This window comes from Polistes dominula, unplaced genomic scaffold (assembly GCF_049000335.1).
Source record: "Polistes dominula isolate Pdom_NZ unplaced genomic scaffold, Pdom_raw_medaka contig_20, whole genome shotgun sequence".
NCBI lineage: Eukaryota > Metazoa > Arthropoda > Insecta > Hymenoptera > Vespidae > Polistes > Polistes dominula.
In genome coordinates, this window is record NW_028301147.1 from 3,794,963 (window position 1) to 3,818,912 (window position 23,950).

Below are 23,950 nucleotides of genomic sequence, written 5' to 3' on the forward strand. Positions count from 1 at the left end.
ATTCTAAATATACAAAATTAAACGATAGATAAATCTTAGTTTCTAATACTATACTTAAATTCAAAATATTCAACAACAAAAAAAAAGAAAATATGCTTATTGTTAGCAGCAATGCTTAAATTTTATAGATAAAACAAAAACAAAAACATGATAAAAATTTCTAGCAGAGTTAAAATCAATTTTTTTTTTTTTTTTTTTTTTTTTAAACAAATATACAAAATAAATCAAAAATTCAATTTACAATAATGATTAAATATTAAGTAATGTTAATAAAACAAGCAATGTAAATTATTAGATACCAAAATTGTTTTTATTAATAATAATTCGAGGAATGTGTTTAAAATAGAATTGTTTTTTTTTTGTTCGTTTTGTGTTTTCATTTTTGTTGTTTAATTTTTCATGTAGAAAAAAACGTATCATATCCATTGCTCCGACGAGCTTATGAAAATGAATAGTTTATTATAAATGACGATATATAAGGTATTACAATTATTACATTACCAATAATACAATCAAAGTTACAATGTGTACACCTGAAATTAGAAAATTCAATAAGCGATGCCGTTGTCTCGTTCGTATATAATAATAACGAAATTTGATTTCATAAATTATTCATTTTTTCAATTTAAAATCAAATTATAAAAATCAGTTATATCTTACGAAGTGCATTCATTTCTTTTTTTTTTTTTTTTCTAATCTAATTTCAATGCATCACGGTTCGACGATAAAAAGCAACAAATTTAACGCGTAACGCACGAAATAAATTTGTACGCGTACAAACGAAGAAGCATTTTAGGATCACAAGCCAACCCCAAATTTTTTTTTTTTTTTTTTTTTTTATTAAAATTTCTCCATTCATATATATAAATATATTTAAATGAATATTTACCAAACAAAAAAACAAAAACAACATATAAACAATATCTCATCTCAAAAGTGTTAGACGATTCTCTTTCATTCGAGAAAGGTGGAAGAGGGTTAGATAATGAAAATAAAATTCATGTAACGATAAAAGAAAGAAAAAAAGAAAACAAATAATTATTAACAAATAAAATATTAATAAGAACAAGAAGATTTTTACGCAATAATAATGGAAATGTAAAAGAAACAAGAAAAACATAACTTTTTATAGGATAATACTTGTAGAAACGTTAATACTATGATTAGAAAAAAAAAACTTGTGCGTAAAAGTGAATCATTCCGACGTACACATATACACGCACCATACTCACACACATATATTACATGCATACATACCACAGCAGAGGACACGTATCGTTTAAAAAAATCGTTTCTTTTTTGGTTTTTATAATTCAATTCTTTTGCATTTTTGAAACAAGCACGAAGTGTTTTTTTTTTTTTTTTTGTACATTTGTAATATAAAACATTTGGACAAGAAACATGCTATGCCAATATAATTTTATGTCTTATTATTTTTAATTGTATATTCTTGTGTTATTTGTTAAACGAAAAATTTCATTTGTTCAACGTTAAAAAATCAAAACTTTTTGTTATATATTTTCAATTAAAATTTCTTCAAATGCACATTTTCTTTTTATTGTTCTTTTTTTTTTTTTTTTTTACAAACGTGCTCTCTCTTTTCTTTCTTTCTCACTCAATGTTCACTTTCTAATTGTTCTTTTTTTTGTTTAATAAATAATTAATCGAACATCACATACACAAAGCCTTAATAAAAAGCCTTACAAGAAACAAATGATTCTCAACGAATTGAAAAACCAAGCACCGATATTATTTTTTTTATATTTCGTATCGATTATCATTATCATTATCATTATCGTTTTATTATTATTATTATTATTATTATTATTATTATTATTATTATTATTATTATTATTATTATTACTATTATTATGATTATAATTATTATAAGATATCATTTTAAAAAATTATTATTTTCAAATCATATGAGAAACGAACTGAATATTAAATACTACTATTAAATTGTAAAAAAAAAAAAATAATAATATTCAGATTGAAAAACCTAACAACGATATTTAAAATTGCTAAAAATAAATGAAAATAATAATCATCGATCACCGAAATAATAATAATAATAATTAAAATACCGGAAACGCGTTCAACGAACTATATACCTGCTTTGATAGAAAATTTAATATAATATAATCTAATTTATATATAATATAATATAATATAATTTAATATATAATATAATTTTTACACATATATCTTGCATATATACGCTGTTTTTGCACTTATATTCATTTACAAAAATTATACAAGCTAATACAATGGAATGATATTGTGTTTCATTTTTTTTTTGTGTGTGTAATTATATTAATATTATTATTATTATTATTATTATTAGTATTAGTATTAATTATTTAGAATAATATTATATAATATTTGTATTAATAAATAATAATAAAATATAATAACTGATATTATTATTTATTAATAATTAATATTATTATTTTTATGTATATCGTTAATGCTAGTTCACTAAATCAGCGTTTTATTATAGTCAGGATTACCTCATTATTATTATTGTTAATTATTTGTTTTGTTTATTAATTATAGTTATATTAATATAAATTCCTTTTGTGAATTCTTTTTTCTTCATTTTCTTTTATTTTCATGCTACTATCCTCTCGTGTAAAGCGAAATATAATTAATAGATAAATAACAAAGCTGATAAAAAATAAAATTAAAAATAAATAAAATTCATTTTGTTCTTTATCATGATATTTTCTTTTTCAAGATGAAAAATTAGAAATAAATAAACATATGTTTCTTCTCATAGCCAAGTCTAAATGTTAAAATGTTTTTTTTTATCTTTCAAATGTTTAATACTTCAGTGTAAATTATTGTTAGCAAGAAATAATACTGATGTTACTTGTTTTATCTAGCTATTTAATTTTCTACGAATGCAATGAACTAACTATGATTTATTAAAAACAACCATGATACCGATGAATTATATTCTTTTTTTTAAATATAAAATATTAATAATGTTCGATGATTATGATATCTTACAAAAAATATATATCAGTTCTATTTAACAGAATGAATTAAATTTCAAATGTCTTTTTTTTTTTTTTTTTTTTAAATTAGAAACCTAACTAACTATAATGATCGATAAGCGTGCTTATTGTGGACGAAAGTAGTAGTCACTTAAAATAAGAAAAAAAAAAAAGACAAAAAGAACAAAAGAATAAAATAAAATTTGTGACTAGAGGAACAAATAGCCTTATTACACATGCATTTCGTTGAATACATGGACTAGAAACTGAAACGTGTATTTTATTGCAAATTAAATATAAACATTTCTATTTCTACAAATTTTCTTTTCTTTTCTAACGTGGAAGAATCTTAAATCCTAAATTTTGATACCAAGGATATGTTGTAACTATAGTTATATGTGAATTCTTTCATTTTCAAAATTAATGAATGTTCAAAAAAAAAATAAAAAATAAAAAAAATAATAAAAGGTCAAATCTTTAGAGAATTAAATAATTTTTCAATTTTGTTTTTGTCATCTACGTGCGTGCAATAAAATGCATGCAAAAAATTGACGATAATGTAATATTTTAATATTCAAAAATTAATTCGATGTGTTTAAATTGAAAAGATACCGAAAAAAAATTCGCCTGAAATGTTATTGATAAAACGTATTTAAAAAAAAAAAAAAAGAACTATTACACGTACTATTACACGTTCCTATCGTACGAATATTTGTAATTATACGTAGTTATATGAGAGTCATGAGTAATATATTATGTAAATGATGTATATGTATATATACATATATAATTTAAATATATATATATATGTATTTATAATAATAATATGTTCATCTCCACACACATTTATATTTGTCGCGGATTTATGAAAATAAATTGGCGTTGTAGCAGGCACCGTGTCTTTACCATTGTAATAGAAAATTTTTAATTAGGCTACCGACCGGAATGAATTTTGTCGGTTCGAATGATCATCGTTTTTATTTATTTTTTTTTTCTTTCTTATTTTCTTTTTCTCTCTGTTTTCTTTCTTTCTTTCATTTTTGTTTTGTTCTTTTTTTCGTATTTTATTTTTATCATTTTTTTTTTCTCATCATATGCGCATCTTCTAATTTTATAAACGTGAAACTTAAATGACGTGATTTTTTCTTTATCAGCACGCTAATAAACGACGAAGATTTCAATTTGATGGCGAATCGTAGAAGTTAAAAAAATAGAAAATAATATCACATTGGCGGCACGTGCAAAATTAATTTCTTTTGCTCTTTATAAAATTATTTGTTGTGCATTTATATATATATATATATATATATATATATATATATATATTATTAATTTATTGAATGTATATAATAAGTTATATTTATATTTATGTAGGTATATGACATTTGTTTTAAATGATTATTTTTATCAAATATTTTCAAAATCCTTTTTCCAACACCATAAAGATACATATTTATTAATTTTCAGTTGATTTTATGGAAAATTCTTTCAAAACAAAATTTCTTTTGACTCATTTTTATACCAATCAATTCTATTTCTATTTTCTTTTTTATTTTATATTTTAAACGAATGAAACAAGCTGAAGGAATCACGTGCTGCCTTAAATTCATGTTTTTTTGAAGTTTAAGATTAAACCAAAAAATTACGAATCAATCCCGAAACATTTTTCTACGACTTTCACTTTCACTTGCATTCTGTTTTTTTATTTTGTTTTTATTTTTTTACAAGTAGCTAAATAAAAAAATCTTCGAACTTAAAAAGAGAAAAAAAAAAGAAAAAAATACAAGAAGAGGAAAATAAAAAATAAAAAAAAAACGGGAGATTTGTTAGCACCTTATTGAACGAATAATAATCCTGCACTATTTTCATCAAGCTACCTATCACAGATCCACCAATTCTGAAAGAGCCATAAGTGGTGTGTGTATTGGTCGAATCTTAAAAAAATACAACCCTCGTATTAGTTAGGGGGCATTATCGGACACAAATTTATACTATTCATTCCTTTCTTTTTTTCTGCGTGTACTTTTTTTTTTCAAAGGCTATGTCATGGTACTGAACACTGAATTCGATTGTATTATTATTATTATTATTATTATTAATATTATTATTATTATTATTATTAAATATTATTATTAGATGAATGTTCTCCGATTTTTCATTAATACTTTTTTTTTTTTTCAAAAAATTATTTCCCTTTATTTTTAATTATTTTTATTTAAATGCGTGCTTCTAATGCACTTAGAGAATATAGATGAAGATTATTATGTTATTATTATTAATATTATTATTATTATTTAAATTTTATTATTTAGAACGTATGACAGACACCGATTTATTTTAATTTTTTTTTCTTTTCTTTTCTTTTCTTTTTTTGATTACAACTCCTTACCCCCGATCAACCCTGTCACGTACTTACGTATAGACAAAATATTTTTTTTCCTTTTTATTTTTATTTTTCTTTTTGTTTTTGTTTTTGTTTTTTCATCGAGAAATCCTACTTGCCCACCCGAAAGGTTTTCATTTTAAATGATCCAAAAATTCATCCCTTTTTTTAAGGTACACATTCATAGACAATTTTAAAAGGTGATATGCGAACGCTTTTCATTTCCCACCCCCTACTTTTTCTTTTCTTTCATCCCTTTGATTTGCGATCTTTGATTACGCGTTTTCACACACACACATTCACGCACGGTACACACTCGCAACACGTTTACGCCATAATTTCAACGAGAATTCCACTTACAAGTTTTCTTTTTTAACAATAATTTTATATCGATTAATAATCGTATAAATTTAAATAAACAGTTAGGACAAAATTTATTTGATTTTAGAATTCTCGTTGATCGACGTAGGAAAAAAATGAAAAGAATTTTTTTTTAAGTCAAATTAAAGTCATTGATTTAAACCTACGATCTAAATTGTTTTAAACTAAATGGCAATATTTCTTTTTTCTCTACAATTATAGGCGACTATCAAATACGTAATAAATTATGATAATCAAGCTTATCACTTCTACGCTTAATGGAAAAATTGTACAAAACGTTGGATGTAAATGATACGAATTTTTAGAATTAAACAAAAACAAAAAAAAAACAAAGAAAAAAAGGAACTTCCACAAATGGGAGAACTTTACAACCCTGTTAGGAGCTACTACTTAATATTTAAATACAAACAAGAAAAAAAAATAATTGCAAATCATTGCTTTTTTTTTTTTAAATGTGAATCAACAACGTTCACAAAGCCGCAAGCATTATTTGGCCTCTTTATGCAAAAAACTATTACGGCGAATATTAGACGAATAAGATATATATATTTTTTTTTGTTATCGAGCTATATCAAAAATTTTATCTCTCTATTTTAATTACTAATATTACGATGTAATTATGAAAGTGGCCTCTAATAGAAAATTCGCAAGTAATTACAAAATAAAAAAAATAAAAAAACCGTTCAAATCTTATACTTAGTACGATTCATTTCGATTCTATTATTAATTATTAGAAACAAACAATTTTTGGAAGATAATTGGAAGAAAAAAATACATCTTATCTTCTTCTTTTTTTATCTTTTTCTCTCATTAAACATCAGACCACTTTCCTAATCTACGAGAAGACGATTTTTTTTTAATCTAAATAATTCAAAGCGTACCCTCAAAAAGTAGGCAGTGATTCGTTTCAATTGTCTCGTTTCGATCTCAACGACGATTAGAAATAAAAAGAAAAAAATATATATACAAAATAATATTGAGATCGTATTGAAATATTTAATTAAAGAATGAACAAAAAAAAAAACATACACAAAAATAAAAAATAAAACATATAAGTTTCCATACGTGCAATTCCATCTCGAATTGTCATGTTGTTCATGAAGTTAACCTATTGTATTTACAACATTAATTTAAACAAAAACAAAATTAAGGGATACATGATCGAGGGAAGACGCAGTTTCTTTTTCCTTTTTTTTTTTTTTTCAAAATACGACTTCGAATCAAACTCTAAATCGATGTTTAACACCGTGTCGAGATTTGATCTTTCGTACGGAAACTTCAAAATCATTTGTTGTTTTTTTCTCTTATTTCGAATCAACACGCGGCACTTTCTCGTTCGATATTTTACAAAGCGTAAACTAAAGCAAAAAAAAAATATTACGTTGATATAATATTAATAATAATAATTAACACTTTAATGGCCGCTCACACAACATGTGTGTGATAGCCGGAACAACCATTATTGGCCGTTATTTATTTATAACTTTTTATATATTTAAAATTATATAAAATTAAATTTGTCGTTAAATTGTTGTTGTTGTTTTATTTTATGTTAATTTTTTGGTAAATTGAATAAAGTGTTTTTCTAAATTAATTTTTCAAAAATATTACCGACCCCTAGCGACGTTATGCGTAGACGTGCGGCCATTAAAGTGTTAATATAATAAAAATAAAAAAAAAGGATAATTTATCTCTCTTTCTCGTTATCTCACTTATCTCATATGTGTTTTTTTTCTTTTCTTTTCTTTTTTCTTTTTTTACGCGACCGCAACTACGATTAAAAAAATGTTTATATTTGCGACTATTAACACGTGCACCGTCGTCTCAATCAAGCTGCGTTGTATGTATTTCGTTTTATCGTGTAAAGGTATTCAAAAAATAATTCGGTTTCCTTCCGTTCATTTAAATCTCAATCGACGACGTTTAAGAAAAAACCAAACGTCCATTTTCTATACATCTATCATCGCGTTAATTCAATTGGCTGAGAACAAATATTGTACAAATAAGTGTCGCGTGTGATACTTAAAGAACAAATCGTAATTCCCAAATCGAGATAGAATTTGTTTAACAAAAATTCCAAACTTTTGAAAAAGAAACAAATCAAACAAACGAAAGAGAAAGAGACAGACCAAGAGAGAGAGAGAGAGAGAGAGAGAGAGAGAAAATTAGAGAAAGTGAAAGATAGAAAGAGAGAAAAAGAGAGAAGTATGCAAATTTTTAAAATTCAAAAACAAACATTCGAAATTTTTTTCAATGGAAATTTTAAGTTCACATAAATTGTTCTCACTCTTTTTCTTTCTCTCTCTTTCCCTCTCTCAATTAAATAGAATTTATTTTTCTTTCTTTTTCCACTATTTTTACTTTTTTCTCTCTTTTCATTCACATCGCAAATTCTTTTAGCTTTGTTTTTTTACTTTTCATCTTGCAATATCATTGTTGTTGTTACTTCTCATTCGTTTCTACTAATTTGTTCAGTATTTTTAAATATTTTTAATTAATATTATATTAAATAAATGATCAGTTAATATATGTGTATATATATATATATATATTTTTTTTTATTTTAAATTATTTATTAAATATTTTAAAAAAATTAAATTAAACGATTAATTTATTAAATACATTCTAAATATAAAATTATAAATAAAAAATAATATATAAGATGTGCATTATTATAGTTGGTATATTCCTATAAGATAAATACTGTTGTTACAAATACTATAACAAGTATTTGTATGATACGTTGTAATACTGATCCACTTAAATTACATCCTTGATATTAAATTACATATTTCTGATCATTTGTTTAAAATCAAAACCAATCCAAAATTGATTATATTTATTGGTTATATATATATATATATATATCAGTAATTAGTGATAGTGGATTAGGTTTAACAAAAAAAAACAAAAACAAAAAGTAAAAAAATCAATTTCATTATTAATCTTATAATTCGAATAATTGATATTACAAAATAAAATTTATAACAAATTATTCGACGTTAAAAAATCCACTATCACAATTTATTACTCGTTAAAAATATTCAAAAATACTAACCCCAACAAATATAATAATATCAGTCCTTTCTTTTCATCGTTTATTTATTTATTTATTTTTATTTTTTTTATTTCTTCTTTCAATTCCTTTTCATATTGAACTTTTGATTACTTTTGTTTTTCTCTCTCTTTCTTTCTTTTTCTCTCTTTTACTCTCATATTTTCTTTCACGCGTCACCACCCTACACACACACACACACACACGCACACGCACACGCATACAAACACGCTGCTTTTTTTTAATCAGGAATCGGGAAGAGATAGAGCAGAACCAGGGTTGTTAGGAATGTTGCAAAAAGCATCGCGGACAAGACGCGGTCCTGAATCGTACGGGGTGAACCTGCGGCCGACTCTTCGTTCCCTTTCTCAACAACTTCTTCTACTTCTTCTTCTTCTGGAAGAAGGAGAAGAACGGAGACGAGACGTGCCAAAGCCTCGAGCCCGTACGCGTCCATGTAACCCACGTCCATGATTGCGTCCGCGTCCATTAACACCTCCTGCAACCAACAACGATACTACTCAGTCCCAATTATATTTTCTCTCTTTTCATTCGTTATTTTTCTTTTTATTCATTTTCTACATTTTTTTCTTTCTTCCAAAAAAATTCAATTTCATTTTTACAAGACAATTATTTTTTATCCTCGATAAAAAAAAAACTACGCGAATTATATTTATATAATTATTTTTCTCTTTAATTTTCTTTTACTGTGACACGCTTTTTGTTCGAGTATTTCAATCAAATCCGTTTCTCGAGGTTGGATACAATCTTAAATAACCACCCCCACTACTTTTTTTTATTATTTTTTTTTTATTTAATGTATTCAACGAGATAGAGTTTATAAATGTGTTCATTTATTTATAATTAATAATTTAATCATCGAAAAAAGAAGTTAGATCGGAATATCGTGAGAGAAGAGATTATTAAACCCCCTCCCACCCTCCCTCCCCCCTCTCTCTCTTTGAACAAAATCATATTAAATCCCATTTGTGTGCAAAAGCAACGAGCGACACAGAAGCAATTATCAAAATCTAGGCGCATGCATCTAAAGCTTCTTTTGAATTTTTTTCCAAATTTTTTTTTTTTTTTTTTAATGTATTATATACTTGTTCCACCCTCAAGAAACGCGTTCTTTTTTCTTCTTATTACTTTTGAATATTTTTTTCTGTCTCTCTCTTTCTCTCTGACTCTCTCTCTCTCTCTCTCTCTTCATCTCACATTTTCTTCCTCTCTTCTTCTTTTAAATTGCCCGCGGCTACAATGGGGACTGACTAGTAGAGTTGTTGGAAGTTTATTACCATCGATAATCATAGAACATGATGCTATTTTCAAGCATTAAAGTATAATTGTTTACATAAATATTTCTATACAACGCCAAGGTACAAATTTAATTTTATTTAAATAACTATTTATCTATCTATATATATATATATATATATATATACACGTTAATAATAACGTTTAGATATACGTTGCAATCGAGATAACGAACTACAACTCTATCTCTTTTTATTTTTTTTTTTTCTAACACACGTTCATCATCACAATCGCGTCGTGCATAAAATATTTTCATTGCAATATTAAAAATATACCGAGAGTAATCGTTTTCGCTATAAAATAAAAAAATACGGATTGTATACAAATTTATGTATGTTTTTGAAAAAAAAAAAAAAAGAAATAAAATTTGCTTAAAATTTATATATACCCTGTGTATACAATTCCTAAATAAATAATTCATGCAAAATTAAACTACCGAATAATAAAGAAACAATATTCGAATAAAGCTCTTAATAAAATTAAAAAAAAAAAATAAATAATAATAACGATAATCACGATAAAAAAAGAAATAATAATAACAATAATACTAATAAAAATAACAACAAAAGCTTTAAATATATAATTATTGAAATGTCTTACCTCATCTACACCAATTTTTCGACAAGCTTCCAAAAAATTATCAACGTTACGCCTGCATTTAGCCATCGGAAGTTGAGGCTACGTAAAAAAAAATTCAATAATTTCGTATAAACATGTTAATATAAGATTTTATAAATATAATTTGATTTAATATAATTAAACGATACTTACTACAGCTGGTGAAGGTACATGTATGCTGGCTACCGATCGTGGCCTTACGTGATTGGCCAAGTGACAAAGTACTACGCCATCGGTCAATGCTGGCGCCAGGTTTTCCGGTAAAGCCATTTTCAGTCTCGTTTCTATATGCTGTTGCAACGTTCAAACGAAAAAGAAAAACAATGGGAATGATTCATTAAAAATATCTCACGCACAATAAACCGACGACGACGATTTTAAACTTATTTTAATTATTCAACCTAAATGCATCGAAGTAAATTAACTTGGCACAATTTTATTCGATTAAATAAATGCAAAAATTCAAGTGACTAATAATAATATTAATAATGATAATAATAATATTAATAACAATAATAATAATAATAAAATAATAATAATTAGAAGATGAAGAAGAGGAAGAAACGGAAGTGGTAATTTTTGTTCTTAAACGAAGCTAACAAAATGGCTTCGACACTCACGTTCCTGAGCTGTTCGATCAAATCGGCTTCCTCTTTGGCACGTTCAATCTCTCTTCTTATTGTGAACGAATATTTCTCTGGCAAATTGCTATTCCACGTAACGGACCTTGACGATTTTGGACTCCCACCATTTCTGCTTGGACTTTTATTACCTAATTATTTAAAAAAAAAAAAAGAAGAGAAAAAAAAACAAAATATATCCTTGTAAGATAAATTAAGAAAATATTCAATAAAACATAATAATCTTATAATTCATACAAGTTGCTATAAATAAATGATAATAATTATAGTAAATATAATATTCTACTTTTATTAGTAGATATTTTTAAAATATCCATTATAAATACATTTACATATAATTCATCAAATATTTAACACATCTCATAAATCATTAAATTAATGTAAAAAAAAAAAAAATACATAATAAATTAAATCTATAAAATGCTTACCTTCGACATATCCAACAGCAGTTTTGACTAATCTGGGAGTATGACCTGGACTAGTATTATTAGACATAATACTACTCGAAGTTTTGATCGGTGAATTAGGTTTTTTGTAAGGCTGCTCGTGATACTTTCCATTCTTATTATTGTACTCGTTATTGCTACCATTGATGATCGGTGTATTTTGATAATTGATCCTCGATGGCGTAACCTTTTGCACGGGCCTCTTGGTTGCATTTTCCTCGTTGAAAATTTGCTTGCCTGTAAGGGCAATGCCCTCCTTAGCTCCGTTCGAGTCAGTCTCGTTGTTCTGTGATTCGTTGCCCGGAGGTGTCACCTGTTCACGTGGTCTGTAAACACTTGGACCCTCGTTGGCCCTTTGTTGCCTCAATGCTTCCTTGTATTCCCTAAAGAAGAAAGAAAGGTTCAACACAATGCCAATTGTTCCGAAACAATTCTCGTTGGAAATCTCAACACCATGGATCGATAGAAAACAATACGTAAATTTGTCGTAATTATTTATATTTGACTGATCGATCAAAAAAAAAAAAAAAATAATAATAATAAATTAATAAACATTCAAAAATTTGGAAATGTAATTATTGATCAGACCAATATAAATTGAAAAACAAAACGTAAACACGCACAATCTTATAATAATGTTAACGCAACTTTACACTCGTTAAATTCTATTCAGAAATGTAATATTACGAGTTTGTTATAAATTAGTTAGAGAAACAAAACAAGATTTACCTGTACGTTTGAATCTGATTCAATGGCCTCTTATCATCCCCATTCAAAAGCGACGTAGAATTACTCGTTGCTTGAATTGGCTGCATAGACTGTGTCATTGAAATTGTCTGCGACTGGTTCGTATGCGTTGTCTCTAAAGGACTGGAAAAAAAAAACAAGACCCACGCACGATAATGCACATGCACATACATGCAAAAAGTTATTCGTTAGAATGAAAAAAAAAAAAAAACAAAAAAGAAAAAAAGAAACGAAATCATTTGAGTACAAATATCTTTTTGTTTACTTTTACAAAGGTTTAAAAAAAAAGAAAAAGAAATTCGAAATTAACAATCCGTGAAAGACGTTTAATTTTTGGAACACTGATGAATAGCCGGATAAAAATATAACCTGTACAATACTTTTTAATTTCAATGTAATAAAAATTATTTTTTTTTTTTCTAATGATTGAACAAAAGTATAAAAGTTAGAATTTTGACTAAATAGAATTAGAATTTCGTTGGTCAATGAATCAATGTGGTTTTTCATTATTTATATTATTAGAACAAAATTGAATTAACTTATTGTCCAACTTAATTTTTGTTGTAGAGTTAAATTTAAAAAAATAAAATTTATTAAATGTTATAAATGAAACGAGTCAATAAAACTTTTTTTAGTGACTGCTAAAAACATTATGCTTAGAATAGATGCAATTTAGAAAATTGATTAGAAAAAGAATTGAAGAATCAGACTTTTGTGATTGTACAATTCGTTAAATTTCACTGCAATTCTATGATATATCAACAAAAATCTAGACACTCTAATAAATCATTACAATTTAACAGACACAGTAAGAAAAATTTCTTCTATCGAACAATTTTATCCGACTAATTGAAAATTTTTTGGATTAAAAAAATAAAAAAATAAAAAAGAGAACAGATCGATTTACCCTGGAGGTGTAATTGAAGTATGATGGAGGCCAGAGGTCATCGGTCTTCTGATGTCTGCCCCATTCTCGGAAGTGCTCCTCTCCAATCTTCTCTTCTCCAACTGATCGTGAAGTATCATGGCCTATACGAGAGAACAATATAATATACACGTCATACAATCACACACATACATAAATATAGATATATATGTTGACAATAGTGCTAACTAAGTACAATAAACGAATGATAAGTCAGGGATTTGAACGTGTCACGTTAGTAAAATGCTAGCGCATCATTTTAAAAGATGATGCTGTCTCAGAGACCAGGTCAAGGTCACTCGGATCGAAACTTGAACAAGGTCCAACGTGAGAGAAAAAGAGAGAGTGAGATAGGAAGAGTAATTCGAGTTTGATATTATCGTCGAGAGACTACAAGTGGGAATCTACTCGATCATGCTAAATATAGAACACCGAGTCATTTTCTTTAGTATTCAAAGAAGCCAACGTCCATTCCTCATTGCATAATACGATACGACTCTATTTTTTTCTTTCTCTTTTTATCTTGATAGAAACCCTAAATATATATATATATATATAAAAGTTGAAGAGGAGATAGCTTTTTATCGTATGCTTTTAGATAGGATTTCTGAAAATCTCGTGATAAGATGATAACTAAATCAACTAACGGATATGATAGATATGATAAATGTGATAAGGTACTACGAAGTTCTGTCTACGAGTTTTAATTTGAAATCTTGTGAGTGTATGTTGGAATAACCTGATATATGTGAAAAGTTATTTTCTGAAAGGATACATTTTATAGAAATGTATTTTCTAGAGTTTCTGCAATTCTATAGTAAATGATATTACATTTAGAAGAAATTATTTTGCGAAGATATAAAAAAAAGTATATCAGATCTTTGCATGTGTAATTTGTTTAATTGAAAGATTTAATTTAATATTAGATTATTAAAAATACTAGAGAGATAGTTAGTAAAAAGATTGATGTAAAAATAACAGCAAACTAATTGAAATATTAAATAAAATACTACGAAAAGTATACTTCTAAAAATGTTAGTAAAAATACTATTTACTCGAATATAAAATACTAATATTAATTAAATATTTAAACATATAATATCAAAAATCCGAACATTTCTCAATGACCAAACTAATAAATGAATTTATAATATCTTTTTCAAATTAACAGATTGTATATGACATTCTGTAACCAACCTTTCCCAGTTCGTCCTCCAAGGACGTATGTTCACCCGGTGAAATCGTGCTCGGTGTAGACGTGCCACTGCAAGATCCATTTATTCCGGTTTCATGTGGCAATGTTATGGAAAGTGGTGAACACTCTTGACGCCATAAACTTCGTACTTCACCATCGTGCACCTGCATGCAAAAATGATGCCCAACAAGAGAGGTATAAGAAGGTGTAACGTTAATCATACGTGTATGTTACACGTCTGATCAATAATCGATCATTATTTATTTTGTACACTCATATTCTACATATCATTTGATTTAACCGAAATTAGTATTCTTTCGTGATATAATATAATACAAATTACGACAATATTTATTTAATTAACCAACTAAATATATAAATTAATATACAAATTAAATAATTATACACAATTATATTTTACAACTATAAATAAAAAATAAAATAAAATTATAATTCGTAATAGATTATAAAATAATTTTTATAATACATAAATGAAATCATTTTCCCGATATCATGTGATCATTCCTTATTTATTTACAATACTACGAAAGAAACAACAAAAATATTTTAACAAAATTATCAACACACGTTTAAGAAAACAATTATTATTCGTCGATGATCGTTTCGAAGAAATACCAATGAAAAAATAAATATAATAATCTAAATGAAAGTGGTATGGTTAACAAAATTGTTAGAAAACTAACCGCGCTATGAATTTCTTGAGACCAACGTTTGTCAACGCCATCGCTGGTACTGTAACCACTGTCAACATTATGGCGTCTATGGGATCTAGTGTCCAAGGTTGCATGACCTCGAGCATCCAGTGGTCCTCTTCTTGCACGTCCTCCTCTCGCCCTCTCATGTTTCGCCGCTTGCCTTTCCAAGTACTTGAAGATGTGCGTTCGCCCGCGAATGCATAACTGAAGCAATTCATAAACTTCCTTGCTCTTTTTTTCTTCATACATGATATCTAACATATATCATGCTTTCTGTTAATCAATTATTTTCTATAAAAATACTCAAATTTACAAATATTTACGTGTACACCCTTTTAATCAATGCTTCTTTCTTATTTTGTCTTTTATTTAAAAATAATACCAATTATTATAAAAAAAAAGTTTTATCGAAAATGTTATCCTTGTAATATGTAACTTTTAACTCGTACAATTATTTATACATCTATATTTTTTTATTTGTTCATATAAGAAAATTTTCCGTTTCATTTTTACCTTCGATAAAACTATAAGTCAAATTTGTTACAATTCTTGATATAATTGTTTTAAAAAAATATTATAAATAATAATATATATATATATATATATATATATATATATATTTTTTATTAATTAAATGTTTAAATTAATTTAATAATTTTTATATAAAATAATTAAATAAAATAAATATATTATAAAAAGTTTTCTAATTAATATATATGTGTTCGCAAAGATGATATAAATAAAAAAAAAATTGATTCAAACTAGTGTGATGAATACTTACTGAGGCAGGCGGCGAGGTCAAAGGATTATCAGAGAGCTTAAAATCTACCAAGCTTTTCATCTTTCTCATTTCGTTTGGAAGCACAGATATCCGGTTACCGCTAATATCCAGCTTCACGAGCCTCAGGTACGTAAGTTCTGTGTTTTAAAAAGATTCTCATTAAACGATCACTATCATAACTAAGACAACGATCATTTTGCACGCTATGATTATACTTAGATTCTAACTAATTAAGTAAAGTAATTAACTTGTAAAATATCATTTTTTACTAGTTACACGAGAGAATAATATTAAATTATTATTAGGTCTCACGTATTACAACTTCTTTATCTTTCTAATATGCGAGTGTGTGCATATGTGCACGTTGCAGGAGATTATTTTTTAGATAAGATTTATCTTATGCTCGTTTATGACAATTACAAATTCAAAAATAGGTGCGGCTATTTACAATCTTGTATAGAAAATATTTTCAACGATTTATAATCAATCAATTATTTTCGAATTAACCGATGTCAAATGAAAAGATTTAACCAAAATAAAAACAAAATACTTGAGAACAATTATGGGGACGAATTTATACACCGTATCAACATGTATAAGAATTTAAATCGAGATAAGAGAAGATATTTTGTTACCTATAGGCAGGTGCACCAACAAGTTGCTCCTCAGGTCGAGAGATCTGAGTCGTGCAAGGTCACCTATACGAGGTGGAAGTGTCGCTATTTCGTTGCAACCTGCATCCAATTCAGCCAGTGCAGACATCCTACCCAATTCATCTGGTAAGGATGCTAATCTGTTGTGTGCGACCAATAACGTTTGAAGAGGTAGCCTACAGATTTCTCGAGGTAGAGAAGTCAATTGATTTCGACTGTAATGAATAATAAAATAATAATAAATATATAATAATAAAATTAAATTATTAATCGAATTTAATGCCAAATAAATTATATTAAATGTAATTGATGTTAGATTGATGAAAGAAATGAATCAAATTATTTCTAATTTGTTAATTTGTGAATTTGTTAATATGAAAAAATAATAAAATATAATAAAAAATGAAAAGGAAAAATTGCAACCTAAGATCGAGGTAGTTTAATGACTGAAGCATCACGACAGTTTCCGGTATGATTCTTATGGCATTGTGGTAAAGGTGAAGTTTCTCGAGGAAAGGAAATTCCGTAACTTCTTCTGGCAACTCGACAAAACGATTCTTCGAAAGATCTGTAACAAAAATAACAAGAATAAAACATTAACGAGCGTTTATAAGATGACAAGTGTATAAACTAAGAAGACAACATTCTTAATCATTATGCAGAAGTACTGAAAATATTTCTCTCAACGTTTCATAACATTGAATTAAATCAACTTGACAATATATTTCACAGATTTTTGTTCTAAATTTTTATTGATGTTCAATTGATATAAATAATTTGATGATCAATGAACAATGAATGTTCAAATTTTGTTGACAAATACTAAAATTATTCAACAATATTTCCCAAACATTTACCAATAAAATAATTCAATCCTTAAAAAATATTCAGCATTTAGTTGACAAATTTCGATACAATTTATCAAACCTGCTTAAAAATATTTAACAAAAATTTGTCTAACAGTTAAATCCTTGTAAGAAATCCAACATGACCTGGTAAGTCATTGACTCATTGGTAGGAGGAGGGATGGGTTGGTGTACACGTTCGATAAGGATGGAAGAAGCAGGGTAGTTATTGATCAGAAAGGAAGTCCCAAGTTGGGAACAGGCTTTGCAGTAGCAGTAATAGCAGCCACCCTTATCCTTTTCCAAAACTACCTCTACGGGGTTGCTCAACCCGCACGTGGCTGCCTGTCGTCACACACCTCCCCAATTCACAAGGATTCTTAGCAAGCAGCAAGGACGACCACCACCACCATCACACCACCAGCACAACCCTAAGCAACTTAAGCTCTCTTTTTACACAGCTGTTGCTACGGGAAACATATCGGTGCCTTATTAAGGCCGCTAGCACCAACACCACCGCCACCTCCTCCACCTCCCCCTCATCCTCATACATCTCAACCTTACCGGTTTCTTAACAAGAGCCATTACTTGATATACTCGTTGCAATACGATATTCCTCAGAACATTTATAAGTTTACATCAATGTGTCGATCGAGTTTATTAGAAATTTCTGATGATAAATTGTGTTTATTAAAAGTGAAATTTACAAATTTATCTTTAATAAATATTAATTAGTTAAAAATCAATCAACCCTTTTTTGTAATTTTAATGTTAGAATGCTTGTCTCATATATTTATAGTATTCAAATATTATTTTATTTTCTACATATAATAGAAATAAAATAATCTATAATAATATTTTTTCTTTGTAAATATAAATCAATCCTATACGTTATTTTAAAGTCACATACTTATAATATATTTCTATCATTTAAATATTATTATATTATTTGATTATTTTATCTGCAAAGATATCTTACATTAATTTACATTAATGTATCACGAAAATATTTTATAATATTTTTGAAAGTTAAATACAACTCACACTGACATTATATTTTGAACGTAGTATAATTATGGTAATAAAGATATTATAAAGTTTTCTCTAAGTAATTTAATTCAAGATTAGAAGGCTAAAATGTCAAAAGATAGTTAATATTCTAGAGAGTAATTATTTCTAGTAGATAAATATTGTTATCATTATACGCAAAACTACATCTTTGGACATGTCATTTTGTTTGTGTATATTAAAAGCACGCATTATATTATACAAACGAGACGAAGAATATAATTCTTTCACTGTCACGTTCGCACGAACTTTGTCGCTCTTTTTGGATCGTTTAATTACAGAGAAACGTGCCACGACTGAGAACAAATTTTTTCTCTTTCTATTCTAACTCTATGAATAACTACCAAATGAAAAATTTATAACGTTTGTTCAAATAATTTAAAAATTTTTATCTCAAATGAATTATATCCAAATATAATTAACGATTTAATCAACTACCGATAATAGTCAAAAAATGAATTTCTTTATCATTTTTAATACTCGTTTAAAATCATTTAAATACTAATATTGAAAAACTTGTCAAAGTCACTGTTGAAATATTGGAATCATTTCAATCGAAATAAAATAATTAACGATTTATTATAATTACGATAGGTTATTATTTCCTAGCGTTTTTAATCTTTATTATTAAAAATATTTGAAGTTCATTGTAATATTCGAGCAACGATTCGAACTGTAAAGTAAAATATAGAAACTATTTTAAATTGCAACGAAATTACACCAATCTTTCTCACAATTTTATTGTTAGTTATAATCGCACGATCTTAAATGTTAAAAATATTCAAGGTCATTGTCGAATCTTCGAAGAGTCAAAGTTTTATGTTAACCAGAGAAGGTTAAACGAGTTAAAGTAGAACCCTATCATCATTCGAGATACGATCCAACTTTGAACAAACTTGATTTTCCGGTCTGGAGTTTTAAACTCTCTTAGGTTTCTTAGGATATAAGAAAATCAAAAAAGAACAAATCTTTTAAATCTCGTTCAAGATACACATATATACAAGAAAGATAGAAAAAAAAAGAGAGAGATGCATTTCAAGTTGAATCCAACTAACATAAGGAAAAGAAAATATTTGCCACTTCTCTTTCTTTTTCTTCTTTTTTTATCGTACAATCGAAGTGGATTAGAGTTAATTCACGGAAATTTTACGAATTTCTCATCCGATGAGTTTGACAAATATCCCCGTGACACTCCTACCCATTCAATTCGAAAGATCCGAACGGAAATTGGCAATCGTCGTGTCAACAGAGATACGAAGGTATACCCAAGTAAGGTTTACTCCTTACCCGAACAAACTCAACGCTAAAATCCCTTCCTGCTAAAATGAGATCATGAATAAAAAACGAGACGAACGAAGTTACTTAGTGGATAATAAAAATAAAAAAACAGCACGAGTAAAAGTTGATGATAATAAAAAGAAGATATCAAGGTTGTTGAGTCAATAAATTTTCAAATTGTGCAACGTAATGGTTGCTTTTTATATATCGATAAGTACACTGTGTTCAATTTTTATCCATTAACGCGTTTGTGCATTGAATTGTTTTTCAGGACTAAATTAATTTCAATTCGATATGGTGGTTCGATGCAATCATAAAAATTGTGTGATGAATTTTAAATTCTAATTGAGAAAATACTTGAATTATATTAAATCAAAATGTGTAAGCAACTTGGTGTTTTAAAAAAGATGCGTCCATAATTGTAGAAAAAATACTGATGCATGAGCACTCCCAACAGAAAAGAAAAACTATTCTTACTTAGCGAATAATTATGAAGTCACTTTCTTACAACAACGAAGTATCCTGTTATCCAAATGAAAAGTATAGCAAAGCTGATAAAAACGGACTCCTTTTAGCCAAACGTGAAAGTCATGCAAATAAGAAACAGAACCTAAGTAGGAAAGCAATTTGTTTGGTTAATGTATGTAGTAGAGGTTGGTATTTTCTACAGTCAGCTTTTTACAGTCTAGACTGGTGAAAAAAACTAGTACCAGGAGTCTGGCTAGACTCCTGGAAAGTATCTCTCTCTCTCTCTCTAAAGTCTCTAAAGACGTCGTCCAAAGCAATTCAATAGGATAAGAAGAAAAAGAAGAAAAATGCGTTTCTTCGGTTCTGGCTAATACCAAGGACGACGATATTAATTTTATCCCTTGCAATAGGGGTAGATTTCATACCAGGGATGTAATTATATGTCTCAAGGTCTTTACCATAAATCAGGATTTCAACAAAATTCAAATTCAACCATTTATTGAGAAAAAAAATTCAATTAAAAACCTAACTAATTTGAAATTAAATAAAAATATTATAGCAACATTGAATTATATAATAAATATATTTATAAATATAAATTAGTTAAAACCCTAATTTTTATATGCCAAAAAGATTATATTTTTTGATTGATATTTTAGCAAATATACTAAAGTTGTATTTTTTTTATAATATAAATTAGTTAAAACTTAAATTTTGATATGCAGAACAGATTATATTTTTTGTTCTTGATTTTTTTTAACTTAACAAATATTCTAAACCTGTATTTTATAAATTATTACTTGCAAAATAATAAATTTGTCAAAATGTGACCCCATATTGAGAATTGAAAGTTTAGTTTTGTGCCTTATGGTAAATGCGACAATGTATTGGGGAAATGAAGATTTAAGGAGTCTTTTTCCTTGTTCAAATGGATCGAAAATAAGTTTTCGAAGAAGGGAAGATAATTTGAGATTGTTAGGGGTGGAAGAGAAGTATAGAATCAATGGTACACGGTCGATCGAATAATCATGGAGGAAAAGGGCGTCGGCTATCCGTTCGTTCATTCGTTCAAGACAGGGATGGTGGAACCCCTTGCGCACGAGAGAATCTCCCCATAAATATATATATATACTTTTGTGTATGTATGTATATGTATACGTGGCGCAACCAATTCTCATGGAATATACATAGAAATACTTGTGAGCTTTCGAACTATTATTTCGCCCACGTTCTTGGCAGTCCTGCAAAATTTTCTTCCTCCCTTGTCCCTCGTCACACGCAGATCCGCCATTTTGAAAAAGGGACGAGAACTTTCCTCGTGTCTACTCTTCTTCCTTCATCTTCCATCTTTCTTCTTTTCATCTCTCTGTCTTTCTCTTTATATACTTGCTTTCTAACGCACATTTTAGGTCTGACAAAAACTGTCATAAAGGGGGGTTGGGGGTGAATAACGACACAACAGTTAACAAAACTTTACTAACTTTCCTTTTGACGTAAATTTGAAGGATGAAAAATGTAAGGTTGTTTGTTGTCTACATTTTCCTCGATCGATCTTTCATAATAATAATCTGACATTCGCATAAAAATATCTCTTATAATTATTTCCAAAAATCACATTTATCATAAACTCGAAACTTTCTTATTTCTTTCTTTTTCTATAGAAATTGAAAGATATTTTTGATAATACGAAATAACATTCCTTAACGTTAAATAACATAGTGCAAGTTTCAAAATGATAAATGAACAATAAACAAAAACAACAAAACTTCGTAAATGAAAAATTATATAAATTGTTTTTAGAAAAATTCCTCGTTGTCTCTTCTTTGTGTAATTCATACTACCGCAATTTTTTAAAGATGAAAATAGAAAAAGAGGATTATTATTATAATAAAAATCAGCGAAACACTCGTCAATTCGTATGAAGAAACGCTTCCGGTAATAACGGTCAGCGAAAGTGCCGTTCTCCGTGACGGCTGATAAAAATCGTTAGTTCGAGCCCTCACAAGCTGTTGGACTCCTCGTTGTAATATTCTTTCTCTCTTTCTCTCTTCTCTCTCTCTCTCTCTCTCTCTCTCTCTCTCTCTCTCTCTCTCTCTCTCTCTCTCTCTCTTATTATAGTGTGTTAGACTAGTAGGTGTTTTAAGAAATAGACAGAGAGGGAAAGACAGATGGTAGAAGGGGGTAGGACAGGGGGAGTGGGGGAGTCTCCTCATCGGTCGTCGCACCCAATGGTCGTATGCTTCAAGGACCAAGGTCGAGGTCCTAGGCTGGCACAAAGGATCGATACTAAATACATACAATACATTTATACATGCACACGTACTAATACAAGTACATATATATATATAATCGTACGTGACAAGAGAATCAACTATGACATTACGTTTTCGAGGGGGTCCCATGGGCGTGGCTGCACTGCTGGCTGCTGACTGCTCTGTTCTCTCTTATCTATAGGGATATTACGTATTTTTCCTTTTTTTCGGATTATAGGGCATATACAGGAAAAGGGGAATCATTTTGGATGTTTCTATCTATGTGATCTTACTCCCATATGTTCATAATTCATTATTATTCGGCACATTTGTATGGTTTGGTAAGAAATTTCGTGCTGATTAATAATTTTAATATATTATATATATTCAGAGACAGAAATCAGTACACATGAAAGTTTGATAATGAATATCTTTTGAACGCTTAATTTAATCGCCAAAACATAAGACACCATTTTTATAGAGCAGTTAATTTCCTACAAAAATTTGTATTGCGCATTTTATAATAGTTATTTATTGTCAAGTTATAAAATTCATAAATAAAAATAAAATTTGTCTTAAAATAATCAAACTTAAATCTTCAATATCATTCAAATAGTGAGGTTTACGGAAAAAATATAAGATACCTTTTTTCTAGAGCATTAAATTTTCTACAAAATTCTTCTAGAACATTTTTCTGTACAATCAATTAATGATGAGGTATGAATTTTAATCTATTGGACTGAAAAAAAAATAAAAAACTGCGATGCGGAGGATCTTCCTATCGAAATTAAGAGCTTATATTTGGTGAGAATTTTTTTAAGGTGTCTAGCAACCCATTTTTCCGTGGCACTTGTAAAAAAAAAATATAATTGATTTTTTTGACTCACCCTAATATATATAATATATTAATACATTATTAATATAATAATATATTAATTAATATATAATTAATTATAATTTATAATATTTATATTATTAATTATAATTATATAATAAATATAAATTACAATAAAAAAATAAAAATAAATTATATAATTTATATTTATAATATTATAAATTATATATGCATATATATAATTATAAATTATATATGCATATATATAATTATAAATTTCTAATTAAAATTAAGTTGATATAAATTATTATGATTTATCATTAAATTAATATTTATTAGAAATT

General features: G+C 27.3%; 1 protein-coding gene across 3 annotated transcripts in view; it reads right to left on the reverse strand.

Annotated features, from left to right (window-relative positions):
* Window positions 1-23,950, reverse strand: part of Lrch (Leucine-rich-repeats and calponin homology domain protein) — a 68,596-nt gene that overhangs the window by 4,930 nt on the left and 39,716 nt on the right. The window contains exons 2-13 of one of the 3 annotated variants that reach the window (XM_089177180.1): window positions 17,284-17,428; window positions 16,843-17,075; window positions 16,208-16,344; window positions 15,415-15,630; window positions 14,713-14,874; window positions 13,498-13,619; window positions 12,573-12,713; window positions 11,826-12,226; window positions 11,377-11,528; window positions 10,910-11,047; window positions 10,739-10,816; window positions 9,155-9,320 (exon numbers count right to left, since the gene is read on the reverse strand). In XM_089177180.1, the coding sequence (XP_089033306.1) occupies window positions 9,155-9,320; window positions 10,739-10,816; window positions 10,910-11,047; window positions 11,377-11,528; window positions 11,826-12,226; window positions 12,573-12,713; window positions 13,498-13,619; window positions 14,713-14,874; window positions 15,415-15,630; window positions 16,208-16,344; window positions 16,843-17,075; window positions 17,284-17,428 (2,091 nt within the window). Of the gene's footprint in view, window positions 1-816; window positions 9,321-10,738; window positions 10,817-10,909; window positions 11,048-11,376; window positions 11,529-11,825; window positions 12,227-12,572; window positions 12,714-13,497; window positions 13,620-14,712; window positions 14,875-15,414; window positions 15,631-16,207; window positions 16,345-16,842; window positions 17,076-17,283; window positions 17,429-23,950 lie in introns of those variants that run through there. The other 2 variants (XM_015335368.2, XM_015335369.2) reach the window with 2 other exon arrangements.